Source organism: Oncorhynchus kisutch, linkage group LG4, assembly GCF_002021735.2.
Source record: "Oncorhynchus kisutch isolate 150728-3 linkage group LG4, Okis_V2, whole genome shotgun sequence".
NCBI classification, from domain to species: Eukaryota; Metazoa; Chordata; class Actinopteri; order Salmoniformes; family Salmonidae; genus Oncorhynchus; species Oncorhynchus kisutch.
Window position 1 is genome coordinate 9,877,741 of NC_034177.2, and position 17,011 is coordinate 9,894,751.

General features: G+C 46.7%; 1 protein-coding gene across 1 annotated transcript in view; it reads right to left on the reverse strand.

Annotated features, from left to right (window-relative positions):
- LOC109881252 (receptor-type tyrosine-protein phosphatase S) overlaps positions 1-17,011 on the reverse strand; it is a 418,713-nt gene that overhangs the window by 153,077 nt on the left and 248,625 nt on the right. The window contains exon 6 of the mRNA XM_031822228.1: positions 16,667-16,855. Coding sequence (XP_031678088.1) covers positions 16,667-16,855 — 189 coding nt within the window. The remainder of the gene's footprint in view (positions 1-16,666; positions 16,856-17,011) is intronic.

Genomic DNA, 17,011 nt, shown 5'->3' on the forward strand with positions numbered 1-17,011 from the left:
CCGACCACCCATTCCTGCCTACCACTATTGGCCCATTCCCCCAAAATATGAGGTGAAATACTGACAGAGAAATGGGATGTTTACCTACCTGCTTATCCCTGTAAAGAAAGCAAGTTTATTACACAGTAAAGATTACTGTAAAACAATACAGTAAAAATATCAACCTTGGTGAGAAATGACATCAATTGTGCCCAAGCTAGATTATCGAGAAGACAGATGGGATGAACATTCTGCCGTGGTAGCAATTATATCCCATCATTTTCTGTGTTACATTCAACTGTGACATCCTCTCCCTTACAGTCTATCATTTGGTTTGGAAAATACATCTTGTATGCTGTTTAATGTAGTGGCCACAGCCATTTTAGAGACACCCATCGCCTATTTCCGTTCTAGACCACGTCACACTGCAGCAACTGGGGAAGGAAATCAAATGTCATTTATGCACGTTTTTTATGACATTCTGGGAGTGTCTCCTGCCATGACTCATTAGGAGGTTGAGCAGAGGCTGAACATTAACATACATAATGTGGTCATAGCAACGGGAAAGGATATAAGGGCTGACAGAGGGGGGAGGGGTGAGGCTGAACAGTTTACCCAGCATTCATTAACCTGGCGAGATGAACAAATACCCCTGTAAAACTCACTTCAACATCTCCAAACATTTGAAATGTCAGTGTCAAAAGCAAACAAACCACCCCTAATACCCCCAACCACCCTTAATAACTCCAAACCACCCCTGATAACCCCTAAACACCATTAAACCACCCCTAACAACCCCCAACCACCCTTAAACCATCCCTAATAACCCGCAATCACCCTTAATAATCCCTTCAACCACCATCCTTCTCCCCCCAACCACCATCCTTCTCCCCCCAACCACCATCCTTCTCCCCCCAACCACCCCTAATAACCCCCAACCACCATCCTTCTCCCCCCAACCACCATCCTTCTCCCCCAACCACCATACTTCTCTCCCCAACCACCATACTTCTCTCCCCAACCACCCCTAATAACCCCCCAACCATCCTTCTCCTCCCAACCACCATCCTTCTCCCCCAACCACCATCCTTCTCTCCCCAACCACCCCTAATAACCCCCCCAACCATCCTTCTCCTCCCAACCACCATCCTTCTCCCCCAACCACCATCCTTCTCTCCCCAACCACCCCTAATAACCCCTCAACCATCCTTCTCCTCCCAACCACCATCCTTCTCCCCCCAACCACCATTCTTCTGCCCCAACCACCATCCTTCTCCCCCCAACAACCGTCCTTCTCCCCCAACCACCATCCTTCTCCCCCCAACCACCCCTAATAACCCCCCAACCATCCTTCTCCCCCCAACCACCCCTAATAACCCCCCAACCACCATACTTCTCCCCCAACCACCCCTAATAACCCCCCAACCACCATCCTTCTCCCCCCAACCACCCCTAATAACCCCCCAACCACCATCCTTCTCTCCCCAACCACCCCTAATAACCCCCAAACCACCTCTAATAACCCCCAACCATCCTTCTCCCCCCAACCACCATCCTTCTCCCCCAACCACCCCTAATATCCCCCCAACCACCATCCTTCTCCACCCAACCACCCCTAATAACCCCCCAACCATCCTTCTCCCCCCAACCACCCCTAATAACCCCCCAACCACTATCCTTCTCCCCCAACCACCATCCTTCTCCCTCCAACCACCATCCTTCTCCCCCCAACCACCATCCTTCTCCCCCCAACCACTATCCTTCTCCCCCCAACCACCCCTAATATCCCCCCAACCACCATCCTTCTCCACCCAACCACCCCTAATAACCCCCCAACCATACTTCTCCCCCCAACCACCCCTAATACCCCCCCAACCACCATACTTCTCCCCCAACCACCCCTAATAACCCCCCAACCATCCTTCTCTCCCAAACCACCCCTAATAACCACCATCCTTCTCCCCCCAACCACCCCTAATAACCCCCAAACCACCCCTAATAACACCCCAACCATCCTTCTCCCCCCAACCACCCCTAATAACCCCCCAATCACCATCCTTCTCCCCCCAACCACCCCTAATATCCCCCCAACCACCATCCTTCTCCACCCAACCACCCCTAATAACCCCCCAACCATCCTTCTCCCCCCAACCACCCCTAATAACCCCCCAACCACTATCCTTCTCCACCCAACCACCCCTAATAACCCCCCAACCACTATCCTTCTCCCCCCAACCACCCATAATAACCCCCCAACCACTATCCTTCTCCCCCAACCACCATCCTTCTCCCCCCAACCACCATCCTTCTCCCCCCAACCACCATCCTTCTCCCCCCAACCACCCCTAATAACCCCCCAACCACTATCCTTCTCCCCCAACCACCATCCTTCTCCCCCAACCACCCCTAATAACCCCCCAACCATCCCTTATAACCCCCCAACCATCCCTAATAACCCCCTACCATCCTTCTCCCCCCAACCACCCCTAATAACCCCCCAACCACTATCCTTCTCCCCCAACCACTATCCTTCTCCCCCAACCACCATCCTTCTCCCCCCAACCACCATCCTTCTCCCCCCAACCACTATCCTTCTCCCCCCCAACCACCATCCTTCTCCCCCCAACCACCCCTAATAACCCCCCAACCACTATCCTTCTCCCCCCAACCACCCCTAATAACCCCCCAACCACTATCCTTCTCCCCCAACCACCATCCTTCTCCCCCAACCACCCCTAATAACCCCCCAACCATCCCTTATAACCCCCCAACCATCCCTAATAACCCCCCTACCATCCCTAATATCCCCCCAACCACCATCCTTCTCCACCCAACCACCCCTAATAACCCCCCAACCACCCCTAATAACCCCCCAACCACCATCCTTCTCCACCCAGCCACCCCTAATAACCCCCCAACCACCCCTAATAACCCCCCAACCACCATCCTTCTCCACCCAACCACCCCTAATAACCCCCCAACCATCCTTCTCCCCCCAACCACCCCTAATAACCCCTCAACCATCCCTAATAACACCCCTACCATCCCTAATACCCCCCCTACCATCCCTAATAACCCCCCTACCATCCCTAATAACACCCCAACCACCATTTTCCTCCTGCTAAACACCCATTGCTCCACCAGATTGCAATTTTTCCGGTAATTCTCACATTCAAGAGGTAAACAAACACAAAACACACACGCACGCACACACAAACAATTGCACGGCAAGGATGGAATGAAACACAAAATAGGAAAAAAAAAACAGATACACACATGTAGACAAAGACACAGAGGACAACAAGATGACTGTTCGCTGGTAATAGCAAAGTCTTGATTTGTTTTGGAGAAGGCTAGCTCAGTTTAGTCACTTCATTTGAATAAGATTCAATCTGGTTAGATAAGAGGTTAAGGTTGAGTTGTGTTGTTAGTTATAGTCTTACCTCGGATGGGGGTACCCTCTGGAAGAAGAGATACAAAACAACAGTTTAGTTCAAGATTAACGTTAGTAGGTGTTATTTGTTTTTATAAATCAACCAGTTCCTTGCTTATTGGCTGTCATGATCAAAGTGTTTTAGAGTTTTTTTTTTTTATCAACGGAACTTTTCATTGGGACTTGAAAGACCTCCCACTGCTGGTCTCACAAAGGAACAGAAGGTTGGTATGGTGGGCACACTCTTGTCCCCTTTTCTCCTCCTCGCCCTCTCTTCTCCTCTCCTCTCACCTCCTTTCTCTCTCCTCCTCCTCTCCTCTCTTACTCTCCCTCTCTCCTCCTCTCCTCTCACCTCCTTTCTCTCTCCTCCTCCTCGCCCTCTCTTCTCCTCTCCTCTCACCTCCTTTCTCTCTCCTCCTCCTCTCCTCTCTTACTCTCCCTCTCTCCTCCTCTCCTCTCACCTCCTTTCTCTCTCCTCCTCCTCTCCTCTCTTACTCTCCCTCTCTCCTCTCCCATCCTCAGCCATATTAAGGCGGGAACACAAAGCAGCATCTGAGCTTGGAGAGAGGCTCAGTTGACAGCCCTGGTACCAGACTACCAGGACTCTGTAGCAGAGAGGCTGGCCAGAGGCACTATAATAGGCATGTGGATGGCACCTAATTGGGGGGGTAGTGTGGATCTCCTGCGTTGCTACCAAACCTAGGTCCCCCTGAAATCGGGACTTGAGTGGGAAGAGGGTCAACCTCCTAGTATGTTATTCATTTTCTTTCATACCCTCTCACTATTCCTCTTAGTCTCTGCCATTGTATGTCATTTTACTCAACAATTTTGCTCTCGTTTTCACTCAGCCTCTCTTCTTTTCCTCTCACACTCTCGCCCTCTCTGATACTCCTCCTGTTGTCTGTGCCTCTCTGATGCTCCTCCTGTTGTCTGTGCCTCTCTGATGCTCCTCCTGTTGTCTGTGCCTCTCTGATGCTCCTCCTCTTGTCTGTGCCTCTCTGATGCTCCTCCTGTTTTCTGTGCCTCTCTGATGCTCCTCCTGTTGTCTGTGCCTCTCTGATGCTCCTCCTGTTGTCTGTGCCTCTCTGATGCTCCTCCTGTTGTCTGTGCCTCTCTGATGCTCCTCCTGTTGTCTGTGCCTCTCTGATGCTCCTCCTGTTGTCTGTGCCTCTCTGATGCTCCTCCTCTTGTCTGTGCCTCTCTGATGCTCCTCCTCTTGTCTGTGCCTCTCTGATGCTCCTCCTCTTGTCTGTGCCTCTCTGATGCTCCTCCTCTTGTCTGTGCCTCTCTGATGCTCCTCCTCTTGTCTGTGCCTCTCTGATGCTCCTCCTGTTGTCTGTGCCTCTCTGATGCTCCTCCTGTTGTCTGTGCCTCTCTGATGCTCCTCCTCTTGTCTGTGCCTCTCTGATGCTCCTCCTCTTGTCTGTGCCTCTCTGATGCTCCTCCTGTTGTCTGTGCCTCTCTGATGCTCCTCCTGTTGTCTGTGCCTCTCTGATGCTCCTCCTGTTGTCTGTGCCTCTCTGATGCTCCTCCTCTTGTCTGTGCCTCTCTGATGCTCCTCCTCTTGTCTGTGCCTCTCTGATGCTCCTCCTGTTGTCTGTGCCTCTCTTGCTCTACTTTGTGCCACTCTTGCCCGCCCGCCCGCCCTCCCTCCCTCCCTCCCTCCCTCCCTCCCTCCCTCCCTCTCTGTAAGAGGAGGAATAGCAAACTGACAGTGCTCTGCCCTGGGCTACCCCCTGAGAGCGCCGCCAGGGAGGCTGCAGCCCAGCGGAGGTGCCCTACTTAGTGCCGAGCCCGCGGTACACAGCGCAAGAAGGGGTTAAAGGTTAATGCAGCCTGTTGTGAATGACTCTACATCCCTGACCTGTGTACCAGTGTGACTACAGGGAGCTACAATCACAGACACAAACCCCTGTCTTTCATAGCAGTACAGAGAACCTAAGTGTGTAAGCCATGTTGGAACTGAAGATGTGATTTATAATGGATTCTGTTCTAGGGTTGCTCTTCCTCCTCTGGGTTCCGAGTGCTTCTTTGTTTTGCCAGCAGTGGGGAGGTGTGAGTGTTGAGCTTGACTGTTTTGACTGTTTTTTTTAAATCTCCATGGATGTTACATCCCTAGAAATATGGATACCATGGCTAAACTGCAACACATGGCATTCTTTTTTTAAATGCTCATATCAGACATATCCAATCACACAGAAAGGGGATCAGGGGTTGGGACTGTTAAGTTGTTAGAGTTGGAGTTCAAGGACAGCAAGAAGCTTGTGGGTTTATTTGTTCTCTGAAGTCAGAATATTAGTTAGGAGTAAGGAGTTACTAGTTAAGGTTTGGTTAGGTGGGGTTAGGTTAGGTTAGGTTAGGTTAAGGTTAGGTTAGATTAAGGTTAGGTTAATAAAGCAGGTTTGTGGATCCTGAGTATTAAAGAGGGGATAGGGAGGAAGATTTAATAAATGGGTGTGTGGAAAATGAGGAGTTGTGAAGTTCAAAGCGATTGGTTCCAGGGAAGAAGAGAAGAAGACATTTTGAATAGTGAAAGAAAGCATCAAAACGTCATGATCATTTATAGAAAACAATGAAAGCAAAGAAACAGGAAGGGAACAGGAAAGGAACAGGAAGAGAACAGGAAGAGAACAGAAAGAGAACAGGAAGAGAACAGGAAGGGTACCTGAAGGGACCAGGAAGGGAACAGGAAAGGAACAGGAAGGGAACAGAAAGAGAACAGGAAGGGAACAGAAAGAGAACAGGAAGGGAACAGAAAGAGAACAGGAAGGGAACAGGAAAGGAACAGGAAGGGAACAGAAAGAGAACAGGAAGGGAACAGGAAGGGAACAGAAAGAGAACAGGAAGGGAACAGAAAGAGAACAGGAAGGGAACAGGAAAGGAACAGGAAGGGAACAGGAAAGGAACAGGAAGGGAACAGGAAGAGAACAGGAAGGGTACCTGAAGGGACCAGGAAGGGAACAGGAAAGGAACAGGAAGGGAACAGGAAGGGAACAGAAAGAGAACAGGAAGGGAACAGAAAGAGAACAGGAAGGGAACAGGAAAGGAACAGGAAGAGAACAGAAAAAGACCAGGAAGGGAACAGAAAGAGAACAGGAAGGGAACAGAAAGAGAACAGGAAGGGAACAGGAAAGGAACAGGAAGAGAACAGGAAGGGTACCTGAAGGGACCAGGAAGGGAACAGGAAAGGAACAGGAAGGGAACAGGAAGGGAACAGGAAGGGACCAGGAAGAGAACAGGAAGGGTACCTGAAGGGACCAGGAAGGGAACAGGAAAGGAACAGGAAAAGAACAGGAAGGGAACAGGAAAGGAACAGGAAGGGAACAGGAAGGGTACCTGAAGGGACCAGGAAGAGAACAGGAAGGGAACAGGAAAGGAACAGGAAGGGAACAGGAAAGGAACAGGAAAGGAACAGGAAGGGAAATAATAAGTGTAGGTTTCAAGTGAAGGAATGCCCTGTTATTTTTATCCTCTGAAAATGAGGAAAAATCCTTAAATTCAGGGCTCAATTGACTAACAATGCCACTCTTCGTAAATTGAACACTGAAGGGCTCGGGTCAAGCTTAACCACTAAGGATGATGAAAATCACCAAGTGCAGCCCCGGTTCAGATCTACCTTCCTTATTACAGTATACACGCGCAAGTCATAAACTCTGATTTTAAGCTCCGGTGAACTGTGGCTTAATCAGCTTATGGTGGGAGTGACCCAAATGTACCTCCACGGCCAAAGACCTTCTGCCAGCAGTGTGGCGTCATTGACGCTGCATAATGCCCCCAACCTTGTGTATGAAATCCTTCTACATGGTTGTGGATGCGGCTAGCTGTCCAGAGGCTATGCCAATCTGGCCAGAGACCGGGTCCATCTGGGTTGGAGATGGAGGGAGGTGTGTGTGAGTGTGTGTGGGGAGGGGGGGGGGGTTAGGCCAAGTGCCAGGGTTTGACCCCCTCGGATGTCTGGATGACCTTCTCGTTTCCATGGAGACCTCTCTGGACTCCTGGCTCCCTGGATGTTAGAACACATCTGTCCATCTGAATCAGGCCATCTCCTGCTGCTCTACTCCTGGCCCATGGATGACCTCTGTGATGTTCAGTGTATCTGTGCTGGGTGTATGCACATGTGTTTCTGAGCGTGTGTGTGTGTGTGTGGTGTGTGTGTGTGTGTTTCTGAGCATGTGTGTGTGTGTGTGTTTCTGAGCATGTGTGTGTGTGTGTTTCTGAGCATGTGTGTGTGTGTGTGTGTGTGTGTGTGTGTGTGTGTGTGTGTGTGTGTGTGTGTGTGTGTGTGTTTCTGAGCATGTGTGTGTGTGTGTGTTTCTGAGTGTGTGTGTGTTTCTGAGTGTGTGTGTGTGTGTGTGTGTGTGTTTCTGTGCGTGTGTGTGTGTTTCTGAGCGTGTGTGTATGTGTTTCTGAGCGTGTGTTTCTGAGCGTGTGTGTACATAGCTCACGTGGAGCGCCAAACCATCCAGTATCTTGAGAAAGATTTGGGTCAGATTCCAAACCTAATAATAAAAAGAGACCAAATAAAGACCTCATTCTTTATGAATATGTATGTATCCCACCTTCCCTCTCTCTACCATTTTTTATTGTTCTCTCCCTTCTCCCGTGATAATCTGCTCAGGCTGACAAGACCAGCGAGGGCCTGGGGTCAGGAGCAATGGGTACAGGAGAGAAATGTCAGTCCTCTTCCACACCTCAAAAAGGAGCTCACCTCGGGGACTCTACACGCAAATATCAGCACAGCAGTCAGTATGGACCTGGCACATCCATCCAGCCAGCACCAGCACTGTCTCCAGAGGCTCAACAGTACACAAGTTGCATCCAAATGAAGGACTTTTGTGTGTTTTGTATGTTTTGTGTTGCTAAAAAGCCACATTGTTAAGGTGTGAGGTGTACATGGTAAACACACCAGCGTGTGTGTATGGTCCTGGGATGGTAGTGTGTGTTTGTGAGGAAGGGGTGTAGGAGAAAGCCGTCCCCCATCCTCGTTAGGGGACCCATCAATCCCAGAATCCTCCCCGGCTTAAGTCTGCCTGCAGTTAAATCAAGTACCACAGCAACAGCCAACCACAGACAAAAAAAAAAAAAAAAAAAAAAAAAAGAGAGCCCCTACTCAGGAAGTTTAACCACCTTTCCATATTTTTCCCTCAGCGTTTAAAGTCTCCAAGGGTACTGCTGGGAGCATCCGGAGTGATGGTAACACACCTTGGTAAGTTCCCACATATGACTGACTCAAAGATGTCTGATACCAAAACTAATGAAGACTTCAAACAAACAGAGGAGAGGCATGGGATACTAGGTAGAGGAAATAAATTCAACCAAACTAAAGAAAGACACCTCCACCCCCCCCACCAAAGTGAGAAACAATTTTGAAGTATTTATTCAACCTTGAGCACGTCTGCTCCATTCCTTTTGGAAAGGGGAGATTAAACAAAATAAGCGTTCAGCTGCTCAACTGGAAATGATGGCAGCTGAGGGGGTTCGAGCGCGGCAGGCCTTTTTCTCATCAGCATAAACGAGGCTTGCTGGTAGACTGGGATCTCCAGTAACAACAGCTAGCCGTCTTCACAGGTAAAATCGCTATAATAGACCTTCATATTTAAAAACAAAAGAGACAAAAAAGACTTGTTTCTCTCACAGACAACTAAAGGCAAGAATTTGAATGTTTTCAATACCCCAAATTATAACAGATAGGCTCAAAAAGCAGGCCTCAGATAAAATCTGAAGTGTGGAAATGTGGTAAAAAAAAAAAAATGTAGACCCGATCCATAACACATAATGCGACAAAGCATTAGTTGGAGTTTTGTTAGACAGTGGGGGAGCATTGGGCAGCAGGAAAAGTTTTTCTTGAGAAAACATTTGGCTATGGAGGGAAGGTTGAGCTGGCCACAGTGTGGGGCTGGAGGGTTCAGCCACACAACTCTCCTGCAGCGCCCCCCAAAGTCTGGAAACAACTCCAGTTCACCCCGTCACTACTACACCTTCCTGCCTTTATGGAACGAAGACTTGTTTTTGTGCAAATTCTCAGGGTCATTGAAGCCCTCGACTGTGTGCTTTCTCATGTGTGGCCATCAGAGGTCCACTGTGTGTGTGTGTGTGTGTGTGTGTGTGTGTGTGTGTGTGTGTGTGTGTGTGTGTGTGTGTGTGGGGAGCAAAGTCATATTTGTCTGGTCATAAACTACAAGATTTCTAGGTAACCTTCATCTAATTAATACTAGTACACACATCTTATTAATACTAGTATACTCATCTAATTAATCCTGGTATACACATCTTATGAATACTACAGTCGTGGCCAAAAGTTTTGAGGATGACACAAATAATAATTTTCACAAAGTCTGCTGCCTCAGTTTGGAAGATGGCAATTTGCATATACTCCAGAATGTTATGAAGAGTGATCAGATGAATTGCAATTAATCGCAAAGACCCTCGCGGCCATGCAAATGATCTGAATCCCCAAAAACATTTCCACTGCATTTCAGCCCTGTCAGAAAAGGACCAGCTGACATCATGTCAGTCTTTCTCTCGTTAACACAGGTGTGAGTGTTGACGAGGACAAGGCTGGAGATCACTCTGTCATGCTGATTGAGTTCAAATAACAGACTGGAAGCTTCAAAAGCAGGGTGGTGTTGCAATCATTGTTCTTCCTCTGTCAACCATGGTTACCTGCAAGGAAACACGTGCCGTCATCATTGCTTTGCACAAAAAAGGGATCCACAGGCAAGGATATTGCTGCCAGTAAGATTGCACCTAAATCAACCATTAATCGGATCATCAAGAACTTCAAGGAGTGTGGTTCAATTGTTGTGAAGAAGGCTTCATGGCGCCCAAGAAAGTCCAGCAAGCTCCACAAAGTTGATTTAGCTGCGGGATCGGGGCACCACCAGTACAGAGCTTGCTCAGGAATGACGCAGGCAGGTGGGAGTGCATCTGCACGCACAGTGAGGTGAAGACTTTTGGAGGATGACCTGGTGTCAAGAAGGCCAGCAAAGAAGTCACTTCTCTCCAGGAAAAACATCAGGGACAGACTGATATTCTGCAAAAGGTACAGGGATTGGACTGCTGAGGACTGGGGTAAAGTCATTTTCTCTGATTGTCAGAGTCTAGGTGATGTGGGTAAGGCGGAGTCAGGCGCAGGACACAGAGATGATTAATAATAGTAACTTTACTCAAAAATAATCTTCCAACAAGGAGAACGAAAATCCAGAATCACATAAACGAGACAACTGACAACAATAAACACGCATAAAACCATGGTGGCTCCAGAGGGTTAAATAGGGAAATAATTCAAACATAATGGGAACCAGGTGTGTACAATACAGACAAAACAAATGGAAAAAGAAATGTAGATCGGTGGAGGCTAGAAAGCCGGTGACGTCGACCGCCGAACGCCGCCCGAACAAGGAGAGGCACCAACTTCGGCGGAAGTCGTGACACTGATGAATCCCCTTTCCGATTGTTTGGGGCATCTGGAAAAAAGCTTGTCTGGAGAAGACAAGGTGAGCGCTACCATCAGTCCTGTGTCATGCCATTCATGTGTGGGGTTGCTTCTCAGCCAAGGGAGTGGGCTCACTCACAATTTTGCCTAAGAACACAGCCATGAATAAAGAATGGTACCAACACATCCTCCAAGAGCAACTTCTCCCAACCATCCAGGAACAGTTTGGTGACAAACAATGCATTTTCCAGCATGATGGAGCACCTTGCCATAAGGCAAAAGTGTTAACTAAGTGGCTCGGGGAACAAAACGTCGATATTTTGGGTCCATGGCCAGGAAACTCCCCAGACCTTAATCCCATTGATAACTTTTAGTCAATCCTCAGGAGGCAGGTGGACAAACAAAAACCCACAAATTCTGACAAACTCCCAGCATTGATTATGCAAGAATTGGCTGCCATCAATCAGGATGTGGCCCAGAAGTTATTTGACAGCATGCCAGGGCGGATTGCAGAGGTCTTGAAAAAGAAGGGTCAACACTGCAAATATTGACTCTGCATCAACTTCATGTAATTGTCAATAAAAGCCTTTGACACTTATGAAATGCTTGTAATTATACTTCAGTATTCCATAGTAACATCTGACAAAAATATCTAAAGACACTGAAGCAGCAAACTTTGTGAAACTTAATATTTGTGTCATTCTCAAAACTTTTGGCCACAACTGTAGTATCCTCAACATATTAATACTGGTATACTCATCATATTAATACTATTACACTCATCCAATTAATACTGATATACTCATATAATTAATACTAGTATACTCATCTAATTAATACTAGTATACTCATCTAATTAATACTAGTATACTCATCTAATTAATACTAGTATACTCATCTAATTAATACCAGTATACTAATCTAATTAATACCGGTATACTCATCTAATTAATACCAGTATACTAATCTAATTAATACCAGTATACTCATCTAATTAATACTAGTATACTCATCTAATTAATACTAGTATACTCATCTAATTAATACTAGTATACTCATCTAATTAATACCAGTATACTCATCGGATTAATACTAGTATACTAATCTAATACCAGTACCCTCATCTTATTGTCCAATTCTACACAACAGCATGTGAAACTGTCTACACAGGTGGTGAAAGTAGCTTGGAGAGGTCCTGTTCGTGAGAAGTGGATGAGAGGTGTGTGGAACACACACACCACACATCTCAGGTTTCTTCTACTTGAATCTGGGAGCCAAAGACGGTTCACATAGTGGGCGGGAAAGGATACAAGTAAAAAAGGAAGGGTAGGAAAGGGACAGAGAGAAGAAGAGAGGGAGGAAGGACGTGGGAGAGAGGATGTGGGGCATGCATTTTAAAAGTAGTTAAAATGCCATCTGCTTCAGGGACAATGGGGATGTTTGTGGACTTAGTAAGACACTTACCAAAGGCTTCTGAAAATCAGAATGGAACAGAAAAACAAATCGAAAAAAGAAAAAACAGAAGAATTAATTTGAGGGTTTAGGTGCTGCTAGCAGTACCACCTAGAGTGCTGGAATGACACTGTTCAGGTGGGACTTTTAGGACCCCAGAATGTCATTATTACATGACATTTTTCACACAAAAATGTACTATTTCACACAGGCATTCAGGCAGCAAGAGGTTAACATTAAGTACATGTACCACATCTTGACTTGTGTGTAGAACTGTGGCAAGTTTACAATCATTTAAAAATAACATATTTATTACTTGGGGATGCTACTTGTCAAAACGTACATTGCTAAATGCTTTATTCTGTGTATAATGCCAAGGGGTAAAACATCTAGGATGCATATCAGGGGCAAAGTATTTACCAAAGTGTTTAGAAAATTTGAAAACTTCAGGTTAGAGAATGAGTTATTTGGTTTTAGTTCCATTTTGCTATTGTTATTGGTATGACCTGAGAACTGTGTTGTGGGTCAGATAGAGGTTGTTGATGTCTGCATGACGTGCACTCAGTGACAACAGCATCTCGACGGACAGACAAACGACAGACACAGCGAGGCAATCCGCTCTGAGTGTTAAAAAAAACGCAGACGCACAGCAAAAGAAAAAAAGGCATTGTGGAACAGAGAGACAGGTGAGAGACGCAAACAGGGTGGTTAGACACCTACAATATCAGACGGCTCAGCAGGAGAAAATCCAGTAACAACCCAACCAGCTTTCTCTGTAACTCTTTGAGCTTCACGGATGAATAACAACAACAGTAACAAACAAAACACACATACATCTCAGGATGTCTAATCACGTTTCAGTATGCATGTGTGTCTGTACAACCTATAAAAGCCCAATGAGTCTGCCCTCCTACCGTCACATCTCAGGATGTCTAATCACGTTTCAGTATGCATGTGTGTCTGTACAACCTATAAAAGCCCAATGAGTCTGCCCTCCTACCGTCACATCTCAGGATGTCTAATCACGTTTCAGTATGCATGTGTGTCTGTACAACCTATAAAAGCCCAATGAGTCTGCCCTCCTACCGTCACATCTCAGGATGTCTAATCACGTTTCAGTATGCATGTGTGTCTGTACAACCTATAAAAGCCCAATGAGTCTGCCCTCCTACCGTCACATCTCAGGATGTCTAATCACGTTTCAGTATGCATGTGTGTCTGTACAACCTATAAAAGCCCAATGAGTCTGCCCTCCTACCGTCACATCTCAGGATGTCTAATCACGTTTCAGTATGCATGTGTGTCTGTACAACCTATAAAAGCCCAATGAGTCTGCCCTCCTACCGTCACATCTCAGGATGTCTAATCACGTTTCAGTATGCATGTTTGTCCGTACAACCTATAAAAGCCCAATGAGTCTGCCCTCCTACCGTCACATCTCAGGATGTCTAATCACGTTTCAGTATGCATGTTTGTCTGTACAACCTATAAAAGCCCAATGAGTCTGCCCTCCTACCGTCACATCTCAGGATGTCTAATCACGTTTCAGTATGCATGTGTGTCTGTACAACCTATAAAAGCCCAATGAGTCTGCCCTCCTACCGTCACATCTCAGGATGTCTAATCACGTTTCAGTATGCATGTTTGTCTGTACAACCTATAAAAGCCCAATGAGTCTGCCCTCCTACCGTCACATCTCAGGATGTCTAATCACGTTTCAGTATGCATGTGTGTCTGTACAACCTATAAAAGCCCAATGAGTCTGCCCTCCTACCGTCACATCTCAGGATGTCTAATCACGTTTCAGTATGCATGTGTGTCTGTACAACCTATAAAAGCCCAATGAGTCTGCCCTCCTACCGTCACATCTCAGGATGTCTAATCACGTTTCAGTATGCATGTGTGTCTGTACAACCTATAAAAGCCCAATGAGTCTGCCCTCCTACCGTCACATCTCAGGATGTCTAATCACGTTTCAGTATGCATGTTTGTCTGTACAACCTATAAAAGCCCAATGAGTCTGCCCTCCTACCGTCACATCTCAGGATGTCTAATCACGTTTCAGTATGCATGTGTGTCTGTACAACCTATAAAAGCCCAATGAGTCTGCCCTCCTACCGTCACATCTCAGGATGTCTAATCACGTTTCAGTATGCATGTTTGTCTGTACAACCTATAAAAGCCCAATGAGTCTGCCCTCCTACCGTCACATCTCAGGATGTCTAATCACGTTTCAGTATGCATGTGTGTCTGTACAACCTATAAAAGCCCAATGAGTCTGCCCTCCTACCGTCACATCTCAGGATGTCTAATCACGTTTCAGTATGCATGTTTGTCTGTACAACCTATAAAAGCCCAATGAGTCTGCCCTCCTACCGTCACATCTCAGGATGTCTAATCACGTTTCAGTATGCATGTTTGTCCGTACAACCTATAAAAGCCCAATGAGTCTGCCCTCCTACCGTCACATCTCAGGATGTCTAATCACGTTTCAGTATGCATGTTTGTCCGTACAACCTATAAAAGCCCAATGAGTCTGCCCTCCTACCGTCACATCTCAGGATGTCAAGCCTAATCACGTTTCAGTATGCATGTTTGTCCGTACAACCTATAAAAGCCCAATGAGTCTGCCCTCCTACCGTCACATCTCAGGATGTCAAGCCTAATCACGTTTCAGTATGCATGTTTGTCCGTACAACCTATAAAAGCCCAATGAGTCTGCCCTCCTACCGTCACATCTCAGGATGTCTAATCACGTTTCAGTATGCATGTGTGTCTGTACAACCTATAAAAACCCAATGAGTCTGCCCTCCTACCGTCACATCTCAGGATGTCTAATCACGTTTCAGTATGCATGTTTGTCCGTACAACCTATAAAAGCCCAATGAGTCTGCCCTCCTACCGTCACATCTCAGGATGTCTAATCACGTTTCAGTATGCATGTTTGTCCGTACAACCTATAAAAGCCCAATGAGTCTGCCCTCCTACCGTCACATCTCAGGATGTCTAATCACGTTTCAGTATGCATGTTTGTCCGTACAACCTATAAAAGCCCAATGAGTCTGCCCTCCTACCGTCACATCTCAGGATGTCAAGCCTAATCACGTTTCAGTATGCATGTTTGTCCGTACAACCTATAAAAGCCCAATGAGTCTGCCCTCCTACCGTCACATCTCAGGATGTCAAGCCTAATCACGTTTCAGTATGCATGTTTGTCCGTACAACCTATAAAAGCCCAATGAGTCTGCCCTCCTACCGTCACATCTCAGGATGTCAAGCCTAATCACGTTTCAGTATGCATGTTTGTCCGTACAACCTATAAAAGCCCAATGAGTCTGCCCTCCTACCGTCACAGCACAGGATGAAGCTGAACGAGTGCTAAAACCAGCTGTAGACCCTAGACATTAACAACATAGGTGGAAGAAAAACTCAGCTTCATAGGAATCCCTCATGGGGGACTGCTGTCCTCAGATAGGGAAGTCAAGAGCATTTTACACACAACCTCAGCATCTCCAAAGCACTCCATGAGCTCCTGATACCCCCACAGAGAAACCCTCTGTAACACCAAGACACGGAGCACTCAGAAAGTTGTACGACATCATCTAAATGAGTGAACACTTTTTCTTTTGTTGCCACCGTGGAATTTCTTGGGGTGAATTTCATGTGGATGTTCTTAGCTGTAATTTGCTCACTTCCTACGAGCCAAAGGTCCTAGAAAACAGATATTTGCTATATTTATCACAAATCGAGTGTTTTAGTGTGCGCTTCGCAAGGACCACATCTATGGCAAGAACTCAGTTGAGACAGACTATTTATTTGGTGTTAGCAGCTGCAAATCAAAATAGGATGTATTGCATTTTTCTGATGGTGACACATTGTCAACCCAAAAGATCTACCCACTGTTGCCTGGGACCACTTTAATTATATATTTTGTTTGACTTTGCTGCACTGGGTCTCTCTCATTAAGGGTTAATCAAGGGCTACGAGATCACACCTACACTTACAGTACTGAGGGGGAGAAAACTAGACCACGCTCTGTTTCTCTCTATTCCAAATTTCTGGGACCCATTGAATATTTTTGGGGACCTTTCCTCGATCAGATCTTCTGAGCAGAATCAAGCCCAAAGCATCCACCCAGTCACCGTGTATCAATCATAATGTTTCAGGGCTAAGCTATAGCACTCACAATCGGATTCATGGCTGCTCACCCTTTTGCATTTAAAAAGCAACCAGTTGCAGCTGAAGGTGTAGCTAAGCAACCAGGGCAGCTGAAGGTGTAGCTAAGCAACCAGGGCAGCTGAAGGTGTAGCTAAGCAACCAGGGCAGCTGAAGGTGTAGCTAAGCAACAGATTACACCATTTCCTTACCTGAGCGCAGCTGTTTGATTCGCCCGTTACTTGCGTTGGGGTCTATGGGCAGAAAGTCCTTAAACCAGGTGATTTCTGGGTCGGGGTTGCCGCTGGCAGCACAGAGCATGGTGGCCGTCCGGGTCCGCTCGACCACCTTCAGCTGGGGACCCATGTCTATGTTGGGGAATCCTCCCGGGAGCAAGTCCTCTGTAGAAGGGAGAAAGGAAAAAGACATGGTTATTGGTGTTGGTTAAATTAATTCACTAGTTACTCTGCTTCTGCAGTAGCACTACTCCATAGCGAGTCTAAATAAGTGTTTATCAACCAGAACACTTTTAGGTACTTGGTAAAACACGAATGAAT